Below are 13,047 nucleotides of genomic sequence, written 5' to 3'. Positions count from 1 at the left end.
AGGTTTTAATGACACTCTTAAAAGACGCAATGACACAAAATTAAGTCTTTCAGTGTTTATTTATTGATTACGATGGACACTTACTTATATGCAATTGATATATTGAAGCATTACAACACAAATCGAGAACCGAACACCACAATGTTATTTAAAACAGTCAATTAGCTTTGCTTGACAGAAGAGGCTAAAGCAGCAGATATGAACGTAGAATAAATAACGCTCTCTCTTTTGCAAAGTCTGAAGCATTATTTAATGACAGATTTGTTTTCAGATGTTTCCATAGATGTTGAGATCTGCAGTGTTCATGTAATCATCATCATCATGATCCTGCAAGAGAGAGAAAAGTTCATTATAGCCACACAACGACAGCAGCGCCGTGGTTAACGCCAGTTTAGCGCAATAATAGAGACCATTACCTCTTTAAAATCGCAGGACTTTGGTTGGCTGAGTTATCGTAGACATAGGAGCAGAAATAAGGAAAAATTTGATTTATGTATTAGATTGTATTGCATCTGATGGAATGTATTTTCAAGTACCTTTTGGGGGAGGGAAAACGAGGCTTGTCCATCTTGTACTCGGTACAGGCGCCTAAGTCCACATTGTTAAGACTGCGTTGTGAATAAAAATGAATATCACAAACCAATCATAAAAAACATAAATCAACCAACTGAACTTCCTCTTAGCTGACACACTTACGCATGACCAACGGGCTCTTTAGGCCTCCTGTCAAGGAAAAAGTTACAAGTGTGAAAAACCTCCAAGCAGTGGAAAAAAATAGAAGATCTTATCAGAGGCGGCCAGCCTGTGTTTCATCTATGTGTTACCTTGAAAATCGACTCCAAACTGATCACCTACCTGCCAAAAGAAAGGGAAGAGAAACCACAGAAAGACGTATCAGTAAAACCACAGCTTTCTCAAAAAAGAGTTTCGCTTCTGCTCATTAATGCAAATCGTCGTGAGACTCAACCGATCGCAGCTGAAAAGACGACACAGAGGAAAATAGGAAACTGTTAAAATGCCTCTTGCCTTTGATCGGAACGAGAAGGTCCACGGCCATCAGACCGAAATCTGGAATTATAGGTCGAGTGAGAAGTTGCTCAGAAATGTATTATTATTATTATTATTATTATTATTTATTTTTTTTTTTTTAACCAATTTTATTGAAGGGGAATGAAAAGAGAAATCACCTGCGAGACATCCTGGACAGTCGATTCCACATGCTGTGTTGTAAAATATTGTTAGTTATTGAGAGAATCATGAGATCAGCACACTAGCACACTATCAAACTCAATATTCTCAACAGTTTATTTACCTGCCTTCCTGATTTTGAAGCTCCGCAATCCTTTTCCTTGGGAATAAAATAAAAAAGGTCATTTACACTTTTTTTTCTTTCTTAGATGTGTTCCTATCTTATGTGTTCTGTTACTTAAAGGTAGTGGACTACATCCCTTACTTGTACTTTTTCACCATCAAAACGCAAAGGAGTCCAAAGAGCACAGCCGTGCCAACTGCCACTGCAATGGGGATGATGACGTGTTTATAGTTTACTGCACCTGAAATGAGAAATCGTTATCTGTTCTCTTTTATTTATCCCAAATGAGAAGTATATATAAAGAAAAGAGGACATCCTCACGTTTCACATAGAGCGTCATGGTTTTGGAGATCGTCAACTCTTTGTTGAATTCAGCCGTACAGGTGATCTCAGTGTGGTCGTCCTTCTCCTCGGGGATGATTGTCAGGATGGACTCTGACTCCCAGTTGCCGTGATGAATGTCTTTGTGACGCTCGGTGACCTGGGGAGCCGAGGCCTGCTGTTCCCACCTGAGTTTGGGCACGTGCGAGGGGCAGGTGTGGGGGACCATACAGGTGATGGTGTAGGGCTGTCCTTCATACGCCGTCTTGGGGTGAGTGAGCGTGGGAGTAGGAGGATCCGCTGCAAAGATAAAAGTCAGACGTGAATCGCCATTGTTGCGATGAAACGGTTCACAATCGTGGCATTTTAGATGTTGGTGACATACGCAGCATGTTCAGCTCGACGCAGTCCTGAACAAAGGAGAACTTGTCTTTTGTGTTCTGAGACGACAGGAGTTCAACCCGGAAGCAGAAAGGTCCATTGTCGTGGTTACTGACGTCAATGATTTCTAAGGTGCAGTTGTTCTTTCCCAGGTCTCCCAGTAGCCTTGTGCGACCCTTGAAGTTGTCCGGCACCATGGATTGATCCTCAAAGTAGATGCGTTGCTCCCTACTGTCAGAATGATGCCAGATTGCTCTGAGTCTGGAGGCCGGCAGGTTTCCTCCCGGATGGGAGAACCAGCAGGGCACCACCACGCAGGACGACACCAGCGCATCAATCTTTTTAAGGACATGAGCCCTCCATTCTCCACTCAACGACGCAGGCCTGCAAATAGCTGCAAGGACATTTTATCAAGTCCTGATGACAAAAATCACAGATTTCTTAAAAAGAGACTGGAAGACAAAACAAGAAGCCATCTTACCTACTAAAAGCAGACAGAGTATTTCCAACTTTCTCTCTTTGTTCATTCTACTGTAATGCTTTGTTCTGACTGACACTATCTGAAATATAGGAAACAGAATTACAACATTTTGTGTACTTAGCACGTGCAAAGTGCAGCAAGAAAAAGAACACACAAAAAAATCTAATTGAAAATGCTGTAACCAAAGTATAACATTGAAGTGAGCACACGGTGGTTGTATTGCACTACTCAGTAACGTTACTGTTACAAGTCTGAAAATTCAAAAAAAACATTATTGTAATGGATTACACAGAATTAGCACAGACAGAAAGTGTGTTTGAGTCACCGTTTTCACGTATATTCTTAGGATTTTGAGACTCTTACCTCAACAAGCTGCTGTCTCGTTCCCCTGAACTGCTCAGCTGGCTAAAATAAAGGCATGCGTGATGAACACCTCTCTGGGGGAAAAAAAAACAAATGCTCAAGCTGCAGAAGAAGAAGAAGAAGAAGCAGAGGAGTTACAGAAAAACAGGGAGTGGTCTCTGGTGAAGGCCTCAACTATTCTTGAATTTAAAAAAAAAAAAGAAAAGAAAGACTTTCTGAAATGAATGTGACCTCTAGGGGAAAAAAGAAAAAATGCAACCACACTTTTATGAAGTAGCCATAATGAGCACGTGTGTGCAGTCACTAAAGGAAGAGTTCCGAGAATTTCAGTTCATGCATAGACTGTTGCATTATTTATTTTACTATTATTACTGTTTTTTTGGGTTGTTTTTTTTTCGATTTTCCTCATCAGAGCAACACAGATCCAGTTTCCCGTTGAAGCTGTCGACCATTGCACTCGGAGTGGAATTTGCATGTTCTTTCCGTGTGGGTCTTTCTTCCGGGTTCTCTCGCTTTCAAAGTGTCGCCCAAAAAAATGCTCGTCTCAGGGGCCTTCGTTGTTTTTGAAACCCCCTTGCCTCGCTCCTCCTGGGTGGGCGTCGGGGGCATCTGGGGCATCTGGGGCATCGGGGGCATCGGCGGCGCCGCCCGCTGTGCCTCCTGGTGTCCAGGATTGCAGCCGTTCTCTGTAGTCCGTCGGGTGTCTGGGTTGTCGCGTCCTGCGGCCCGTACGACTTGGAGTGGCGTCTGTGTGCCGGGGCCTCGACCAGACCTCAGGACTCTTTTGTTAGCCCCACCTGCATGGGTGAAAAAAATCACTCCGACTCCTGACAGGACTCACGGACGTGTAGAATCCTTCCAGGACTCACTGGTCATTAACATCTGTCATCTTTGTGGACATCTAGACTAATGATGGGAAACAGAGCCATAGCACTTACTAACGCCCGTTAGCCTGACATCCCATTCTGTAAGATACAACTCCCATCTTAGGTGAGTACTCACTAAGCACAGGGAAAAGAACTGAGTAGACATTCTTGTTTAGTAACACAACAACATAGTAACACAACAATTATCATTACAGACAAGACATTTCATTTAATTTTTATTTTGCCATTGCAACAACAACATCAGTACAGTGTGACCTTTCACCTTCAGGGAGGGCTGGCCACGGTCTCTAAAAAGAAAAAAGAAAAAGAAAAAAGACACCTATGATGATCACTGATTCTCTGAGATCTTGGCGAGTACGAGTAGAAAAAGAAAAAAAATCTGGTAATTTTCCTTGAATTTCTTTTCAGTTTGCTTGGTGGTTTGGTGGGCCGGATTGGAGACTCATGTCGGCCGGGTTTGGCCCACAGGCCTTATGTTTGACATCCACGACTTTAATAATTCGAGGTAATGATGATTCAACTTCAGTTACCAGAGACGATTTGTTAATGTAGTGACATATTTCAAGAATGACTGACATTTTCAATCCATTTTTCTTTATGTGAAATATTAAAAATTTCTACTTGTGTTGTTTTTAAATTTTTTAGCTCCAAGGTTGTTGTTGTTGTTTTTATGCCTCATCGCTCTGCTGTGTCTTGTAGCATGCACGTCTCGTCTGCGTCGTCTGTATTTGTGTTCATACACATTCTGGTCAGAGATACATGTTCGGATCTTGTCCTGTATTTGATTTTCCAGTCAGCGTCCTTGATTTGTACTCTTGTCTGTGTCGGTAATACTGCCTGGCATGTTCATGTCATTGATTCATGTTTTGTTTTGTATTTTATTCATGGTAGGGTGCTTTGTTGTTAATGCTCCTCATCTTGTCCTTCCACTCAAATAACTTTTCCTTGTTGGGCTGTTTTTCTTCTTCTGAATGATTTTAGAGAATAAACGGTGTATTTTATTTTTACAACACTGAAGAGTAAAGTAAATAAAGTAAATGAATATGAACCATTTTTAGGGGAAAGTGACTCAAGTCTGCATTATCTTTGCTGATTTCCACCAGTTGAGCCAGTCTCATTAACTTTCATACTGTTACTGTATTGTTGCTGAGACACAAACTGACTTCATGTTACTTTCAATGGGACATCTTTCAGCAGTGAGTTCAGTATCAACTGTCATGGTGACACACTACAGTAGAATAATGCAGCTCATTACATATCTATTTTTACAGCACTGGCGATTAATGAGGATGAATTAACCGGAAAATGTTACATTTTTGTCCTTTAAATTAAAAATGACACAAGTATAAAGAGTTCCGTTATGAAGGAGATTGTTTTTGGAGTGGCGGGAATCCTAACATGTGACGGACATCATGTCCCCATCAAATGTAAATCTATCAGGAAAGGGAACAAGAAATCCAGTGTTTTAAGAGCTTTTTTGAAAAATGAAATATCCCTGCCCTTTATGGTTTTATCTCTACTGTAGCTATCTTTACTTTTTTTTTTTACTTCTACTTATTGTGTTGTAATTTGTCCACAACAAATTGCCCTTAAATGCCCTTAAAGATGAAATACAAGACCTGGCTGACGAACAATCAAACTTGTGATCACTGGGAAAATAATGCATTTTGCACACCCCCCCCCCCCCCCCCCCCCCCCCACACACACACACACACACACATAATTATTTTCTATCATCTTTCTCTTTGTTTTACCATTTTGTTTTCAGATGTTTTGATTGTTTTCATATGTCATATAGCCTTGTGCTAAATCCGGCATATTTGTGAAGGCCTGGCTTGTTCATTAATATGCACTGTCCCGTCTAAATAAACACATACAAATGAAAAGTGCTCATCGTTTCACCAGCACTGGACTCGTCCAGTTTGCAAAAACCCAACTCAGCAGATTTTGATCATTTCAATATTTTCATGTTTATCGCAGTTTAGATTTGTGTGGTTCCGTTATTTAGACAGTACCACGGCACATGGTAAAGGCCTTGGTATGGCTAATGAATGGCTATAGTTTTCTGTAGACATCAAATGACAGGTAAGCAGTGATGCAGTTGAGGCTCATCAGTGCAGCAGATAGTCATGTTCTGTGGGGGGGGTTCTCCACTTTTATACTTCTGATAATAGGTTTGTAAGGCCAGTATGACTGTGTGGTTGCTTATGACGTGGACCCTGCAGGTTTCCACTTGCGCTGCTATGGAGTCTATTTGCACGTCGCTTCATGTGATGTGTTCCGCTATAAAGAAAAATGCTTTCCTCTTGAGATTTAATTATGCAAATCTAATAAAGGGGAAGTAGAAGTGAGTATATGAGTATATTTTAAAATGAATATTTGGAGTAGGAGTTTGGATGGGGGGGGGGGGGTCAGATTTAAGTGAGCAGGAGCTGATGGTAAACACAGTAGAGTGAGAAACTCTCAGACAAAGACACCTCTGATCCGCTGGAACGCAAAACAAAATCAGGTAAGATGCTTACAACACAATATTATATTTACTAAGTAAATACACCTCTCAGTCCAGGAGTGCAGGAATCCAGGGATTGTCTTGAATTTGCCGTATTCTGATTGTTTGAAACTTTTTCCAAATTTATTTGATTGTCTATTATTTCTATTGCTTAGTGGGGAAAAAAGGAAATAAATGTTACCACAACCAAGTATTTCTTTCTAATGTTATCATTAAATATTCTGTAATAATTTACATTTTTTTGTGAAATTAAAAAAAAATAATGATCAAAGATTAATCTATCTATCTATCTATCTATCTATCTATCTATCTATCTATCTATCTATCTATCTATCTATCTATCTATCTATCTATCTATCTATCTATCTATCTATCCAACCATAAAGAGAGAGCGAAGAAGCAAAGATGTTGATGCACCTTCTTCTTTTAACAGGTACGATGATTCTCCAGCACTTTATTTTCAATAGTAAACATTCTGTAAACAAAATATATACCCACATGGCATCGCAGCTTTTTCAAATTGTTACTTGAATGATGTCGTTCCAGCTTTTTGCAGCCATGTGTCTAGTGGAGAATGGACGGCGCATGTCGTAGAGAGTATTGACGCCTTGATGTCGTCCTGCGTGGTGGTGCCCTGCCGGTTCTCCCATACAGGAGCAAACCTGCCGGCCTCCAGGCTCAGAGCAATGTGGCATCACTCTGACAGTAGAGACCAACGCATCTACTATGATGACAAGACGATGATACTGGACAGCTTCAAGGGTCGCACAAGGCTGCTGGGAGACCTGGGAAACAGCAACTGCACCTTAGAGATCATCAATGTCAGAAACCACGACAATGGACCTTTCTGCTTCCGGGTTGAACTTGTGAGAAGGGAGGACAATAAGCCCACCAAGGACATGTTCTCCTTTGTGGAGAAATGTGTCACCTTGAAAATGCTTTGTATGCTGCCAGCTTACCAAGGTTTCCTGAATGTGAATGTGGTTTTTTTTGCAAGGATGATTTGTCTCTGACTTTAATCTTTGCAGCTGATGCCCCTCCTCCCACGCTGACTCACCAGAAGACGGCATATCAAGGACAGTCCTTCACCATCACCTGTGCGGTCATCCACACCTGCCCCTCACATGTGCCTACAATCACATGGAATGTGGAGAAGTCAAATGCCATCGTGCATCATAAGGACATCCGTCACGGCAACTGGGAGGTGCAGTCCATCCTGACGATCATCCCCGAGGAGAAGGACGACCATCGGGAGATCACCTGTTCGGCTAAGTTTAATGGACTCAAGACTTCCTTCCAAACCATGACGCTCTATGTGAAACGTGAGACTTTCTGTTGATCACATCTTGTAGAAGTGTCAGTGTGTAAGACTGGTGGCTGTGCCCTGGGCGGTGCAATAAAGCGAGATCGTGCCTGATTTGCAGGTTCAGTAAACTACAACCACATCATCGTTCCCACTGTGGTGGTGATTGGCACTGCTGTGATCTTTGGCATCGTCTGCATTTTGATGGCCAGAAAATACAAGTGAGGCAAAAAACAACAACAAAAAAACTGATATTCACACATAGAAATCAATGTGTTCACCGCTGGTGTCGTTAATATTTGGCTTTATTTGGTCTCGTTTCTGCTTTAGGAGTCGTATTTCAGAGCTTCAAAACCAGGAAGGAACGTAAGTAGAAAAATATGCGTGATCGGGCTTACTATGGAGTGTTCCACTCACACGTTTCACTTGAATTTTTGTCAATTCCGTTGTGTTTCTTTGCCAAAAAAACAGCATGTGGAACCGCCTTTCCAAGATGTCTCGAAGGTGAAAAACATTCCTTATTTATTTTCTTGAAGCACAATGAAATTGCCTTGACATTTTGTAGAGAAGTTGGTTCATTGAGTTTTATATTTCCTACAACAGTTAACTTTTGAAATCACAGGAAGGTTGAACTTTCAGAGCTTTTTGTTTTCATAAAATCACAATTCAGTGACTCCGAACAATTTCATGTTACAATTTCATTGAGGTTTTTTTTTTTTTCCCAAGAATAAGCAACAGAAAATCAAAAACATTTAAACTCAGATTCACACAGATATGATGTATAAATATATATTTTCTGTTCTCCTTTTTAATGCAGGCTCAGGAACTGAAGGTAAGAAGTGAAAAACAGTTGTTGATGTTTCTACAGTTGACAGATTTAAAAGAAAGTTTTTCAGATTTTTCTGTGTGCTTGCATGTACAGCACCACTGGCCATTTGATTGTTTGTTTTTTTTAACTTTATTTTAACCTCTTAAGGCCCAAGCAGTTTTTTTACATGCTTATGTTATTTCTCTTTGCTAATTGGGCTTGTTTGAACCCAATTAGAATAAAAATAAAGCATCATATTTTGAAGTTATGTACTTTTAGAGAAAAATGACGTCCACATATGTGGACGCATGGTCCGAATTTCCATAAAACACATTTAAGACAACTTAAGAAATCGCTGAGAAAAAACTCTTTATTTCCACTTTGAACACAGCAGTTTTTTCCTGACTGCTTTAGCATGTATTAATAACACTTATACAAATACTTTGACAAGTTATGATTATCAAAGAGTAAAAACAACATAAGAAATATTGCATTTTTGCCCGTTTTGAACAGTTACAACAACCAGGCCTTTTGCAGGATGACACTGTATGCCTGTAACAAAATTTAACACAAAACTTAGAAGCATTTTTAACTGTCACTGTTGAATCAGCCTACTACTGTAACGATCTTAGTGAATATAAGTAAACAAAAAGAAAAACGTTCTTCCACTTTTGGATATTCAGTTTCAGCGCTTGAAACAATGCGTGAGTAATGTAACAAAAATGATAAGTGAAAGGCTACAATCACTGTCGGAAGAAGTACACACCTGGAAATCACTGTCATCACCTATGAGTGAAAGGCTGAGTAACAGTTGTGCTCAGTTTGCATGCACAAGAACACTTTGCAGGTCACACAACGCACTCGGGTTCTTCCAGTACATCCTGGTTGTCTGCAGCGCATTGCGTTCTTCAGGCCGATCATCTCTGGGAGGTGGGCATTGGCTCTTCTGCGGACCGACACATGGGGCAACTCCATTACATGACGTTTGACCCCATCTTCATCCTCTGAAGTATCTGAAAGGTCTGCATCTGCACCGTGATGCTGGGCCAAGAGGATCTTGCCCACTTCCATACGGAACTGAAGGAACTGGATGGGTTTTGTCTTTGGTCCAGCAGATATTGCATGGTCTTTGCGGTACAGTAGCCAGCTGTTGGCTAAAGCCAGATATGTGAAGTGCATTACCATCCGTAATGTCCACTTCTTTGTACATGTGCTCATGCGATAGTAACTTATCATTCTATCCATCAAATCCACTCCACCCATCTTCATGTTGTACTGGCGTACAATGCTTGGTCGTGAGACAGTGATTTGTTGTTTCAGTTTCTTGTCCCAGCGCTGGCAGGTGTCTTCTGGCTGTACACCATGAACAACAGACATCATCAGGACTGGTTTGTTGTCATACCACTTTACTACACACAACTTTCCATCGTCAGCAGAAACTTCTGAAGAGGTTCCTCTTCCAGCATTTTTCATGGCTTTGTCAGGTGGTAACTTGTGGTTTGCTCCAGCTACTCTGTTCTTCATTACTGTACCAGTCATGTAGAACCCCTGCTCCATCATTCGTTGCACACCCTTGATGGTGGTGAAGAACCGGTCACAGTACACTTTAGTGCCACGATGCAGAGTTTGACACAGGCGCTCAATGACTAAGCTTGCCAAACCCATGCCCTCTGGTTCCTCTACCTTCTCGATCAGCACATTTGTACCTTGATAAAGCTCAAAGTCAAGCAGGATGCCATCTGCTGTAGCACAGACGAAGTTCTTTATGCCGACTGGATTTGGTTTCATTGGCAGATATTGTCTCCATGGACATGCTCCCGTGACAGGAATCATCTGCTCATCTATGGATGCGCAATCAGGTCGACTCAGAGACCGGCAGCCTCGCAGAATACGATCCAGAAAAGGCCTTACCTTCCAGAATTTGTCCAGCCTTCTCAGTTCTTCTGGCACATCATCATCAATCACCACTTTTATCGCTCCCCTCAGTTTGAAGAATCTGGCACGCGTGAATTTGTCAGTGATGGCAGTGATTTTCAAGGCTTTGGACCAGTACATCCTAATGGTTGGGTATCGGATGCAGGACATCAAAATACAGGCTCCAAAAAAGTGGTAAACTTCATCAATTGTCATGTTAAGTGGGTCCCCACTCCTTGACAGAGACATAACATTAGAGCATTCTGAAATCATAGTCATCAAATCTCTATCTATATACTGCTCAAAATACTCAAGTGGTGTCCAGCCATGTCTGTCTAGATCAGTTTCGTCTTGATGATGATACTCTGCTAGGTGATGGTTGGTAGTTTTCATCCAGGATTGGATCATCGTTTTCAGACAAGTCCAAATCTGACTTTTCTCCATCCATTGACCAAAATAGCTCCAATGCTTTTTGCACAGACAAACGCTCTGGAAATAAAAGATGGAAACAAAATAAAATAAAAATCACTGAAATGTTTCTATGGAGTTAGAATGCATCTGTGTATAATCTATTTATAATCTAATTCAATAGGACAATGTAGCCAACAGCCTTTTAGCTACATCAGTTAGCTGTAAGCTAAACCACATACATGAATTTACTAGCATACAACATGTTTAGTCCAACTAATATATGTATAAATTTGGCTATTTATTTAATATTTATCTGATTGGGTCAATGTTGAGACCAGAAATAGAGTTTTTCTTATTCTACATGTGTGCATACTTTCTAGAATATTAGCTGTTTCGAGGAGCTTCAGTCCCCATGTACACGTACGTGTACTTCATGTTTAGCATCATAATAACTTATTTTATTCACGTTTTTTTTCATCAAATTTGCATTTCGTAACAAAGGTACAACACTTTTATTACTCTCTAAATCAAAATCAACCAAAAAAAATTTCAGGACTTCTTACCTGGACGATGTTTGTGCTTGGAGCTGCCAGCAGCCTCTTGTGGTGTACTGGCTGCCATTTTCAAATTTGTTGATGGGGTGTAATACTCTTCTACCACCACCAAATGGTAGTGACGGTACTGACAAACAAATTTATAACACCCCCAGTTAAGCTGTCGACACGATTGTGGACATAGGAGTTAAAAAGTGCTGTCCACATATGTGGACACTAAGCCCCAAGAGGTTAAATAAAGCTTTTAAGATTGGTGGGAGATTGACTCAGCGCCACCACACAATGTATAACTGAAGCCTTAATTTAATTTTAACCACCATAACCTTAAAACAACCACAAAACACTACCGTAAATATGTATTTTCTCTTCATTTTCAGAATTCAAAGGAAACCATGAAGAATACAGAAAACATCCCGTGAAGGTTCACATGGTCCATAAGTCTTCAGACAAAGAAGAATTCCATTTTGTTTGCTTCCATTTGGCTTCAAGAGAGCAACTTCAGCCTATTAGCAAAACAATTATCAGAAAAACAAAACAGAACAGAATAGAATACCATTATTTTATTAATCACCGAGAGAAATTCTTGTTACTAACTGCAGTGATGTCCTGAACCTTTGTTGTTTTTTTGTTTTTTTAACAAATACTCAAACCTTTTCTGTTGTCAAGACACCTTCACAATTGTGGAAGATTACTTCTATTAAAATGTTGATGTTGTTGTTTCCACATCGCTTGATTGTACATACCAGTGTCATCCACAAGGGGGCGGTATATGGAAACCCAGAACACTCAAATTCAATAAAAAAAAAGTTGAGACTTCTTCTGAGTTTTAATGTTAAAGAAAACAAAAACGTTACAGTATCAATGTTGGCCACATGAGGGCGCTGTGCCATTTACATTTACATTTGAGTTATTTAAATTTTAAGAGGTCCTGGTTTTTCTGAGAAGAAGACCCCTGACAAACATTTCTAAAGAGGAAAGAGAGAAAGAAAGAGAAAGAAGTTAAGTGAATCCATGACTCCACATCAGGGCTTTCAAACTGGCTTTCATACGGGTCAATAACAGAAAGAAAATTGTGGGGAAAAAAATAGATAACAACCTGTGATTAGTGGATAGTGTGTTAATCTGTCATTTAAAGTTATTGAAGAAGTTGAAATTGGTCTATATTCAGACAGAAATGCAACCTGAAACTATGAAGACAATGATTAATGGTAAAAAAAAAAAAAAACAACAACTGTCAGGTTTAGGCTACGGACATTTATTAAATCTGCAAGAAAGAAGAAGACAACAAGAATGAGCTTTTGATTACTCGAGGAGAAATGGCTAGGAGTGTGCCCAAATACACCTCCTATCCACTCTGCTCCCAGGCCATTTCTCCTGCGTTTTTATTCCATTCAACAAAGGGGAGGGTTTACAGGATACATATCAGAGAAACAAACATTCTCTGAGCTTTCACAGTTTTATCAACTATGAGTACAATCAAAGGACATCCCCTGCGCATGGGACGTCGAGAAGGCAGCTGTGTGGATAGCGCGGCTCATCCTGCTTATCAGCCTTGGTCAGGTTGACCTGCTCAGAACATATGATTAGTGGGCAGCGCCTCAGAGGCGCTGTTTAAGAAAGAACACAAGGAATATAACTGAACTTGAACATGAATATAATTAAGCACGGATATGGCAACTATATATAAAATTACTCTAACAACAAACAGACATAAATATCTTACTGTTTCTTTACAAAACCTTCTTCTCACAACATTTGTTAAAATATTCATATTTAACGGAATTGCATCATTTTATGTTTAAG

The 13,047-nt window shown here is 40.3% G+C and overlaps 2 protein-coding genes across 8 annotated transcripts; one reads left to right on the top strand and one right to left on the bottom strand.

The window, feature by feature from the left end:
- Positions 1 to 42: 42 nt before the first annotated feature.
- Positions 43 to 3,015, bottom strand: LOC308114806 (myelin-associated glycoprotein). 6 transcript variants are annotated; one of them, XR_013935640.1, is made up of 13 exons: positions 2,859 to 3,015; positions 2,496 to 2,574; positions 2,019 to 2,408; positions 1,634 to 1,933; positions 1,454 to 1,553; positions 1,313 to 1,348; positions 1,188 to 1,220; positions 1,027 to 1,068; positions 825 to 855; positions 697 to 723; positions 537 to 608; positions 417 to 444; positions 43 to 327 (listed from the first exon to the last, which is right to left on the bottom strand). XR_013935640.1 is itself a non-coding variant. In XM_080471993.1 (12 exons), exons 2-12 carry the CDS (start codon positions 2,539 to 2,541, stop codon positions 268 to 270), a joined length of 1,134 nt encoding a protein of 377 aa, XP_080328119.1. In that variant the 5' UTR covers positions 2,542 to 2,574; positions 2,859 to 2,962; the 3' UTR covers positions 43 to 267. The 6 variants fall into 6 exon arrangements, 5 of the variants coding, with proteins under 5 accessions (XP_080328119.1, XP_080328122.1, XP_080328120.1 ...); XM_080471993.1 differs by lacking the exon at positions 825 to 855 and having other exon boundaries at positions 2,859 to 2,962; XM_080471996.1 differs by lacking the exons at positions 825 to 855; positions 2,496 to 2,574 and having other exon boundaries at positions 2,019 to 2,431; positions 2,859 to 2,971.
- Positions 3,016 to 6,126: 3,111 nt separating this feature from the next.
- Positions 6,127 to 12,060, top strand: LOC308114060 (myelin-associated glycoprotein-like). 2 transcript variants are annotated; one of them, XM_080470698.1, is made up of 9 exons: positions 6,198 to 6,254; positions 6,641 to 6,687; positions 6,801 to 7,196; positions 7,283 to 7,576; positions 7,679 to 7,778; positions 7,888 to 7,923; positions 8,029 to 8,061; positions 8,375 to 8,389; positions 11,622 to 11,760. In XM_080470698.1, exons 2-8 carry the CDS (start codon positions 6,660 to 6,662, stop codon positions 8,385 to 8,387), a joined length of 900 nt encoding a protein of 299 aa, XP_080326824.1. In that variant the 5' UTR covers positions 6,198 to 6,254; positions 6,641 to 6,659; the 3' UTR covers positions 8,388 to 8,389; positions 11,622 to 11,760. The 2 variants fall into 2 exon arrangements, with proteins under 2 accessions (XP_080326823.1, XP_080326824.1); XM_080470697.1 differs by lacking the exon at positions 8,375 to 8,389 and having other exon boundaries at positions 6,127 to 6,254; positions 11,622 to 12,060.
- Positions 12,061 to 13,047: the final 987 nt, after the last annotated feature.

Source organism: Lipophrys pholis (genome assembly GCF_963383615.2).
Source record: "Lipophrys pholis genome assembly, chromosome: 9".
Classification (NCBI taxonomy): Eukaryota; Metazoa; Chordata; class Actinopteri; order Blenniiformes; family Blenniidae; genus Lipophrys; species Lipophrys pholis.
The sequence above is the reverse complement of the archived record's forward strand: the minus strand, read 5'-3'. Positions and strand labels throughout refer to the sequence as shown.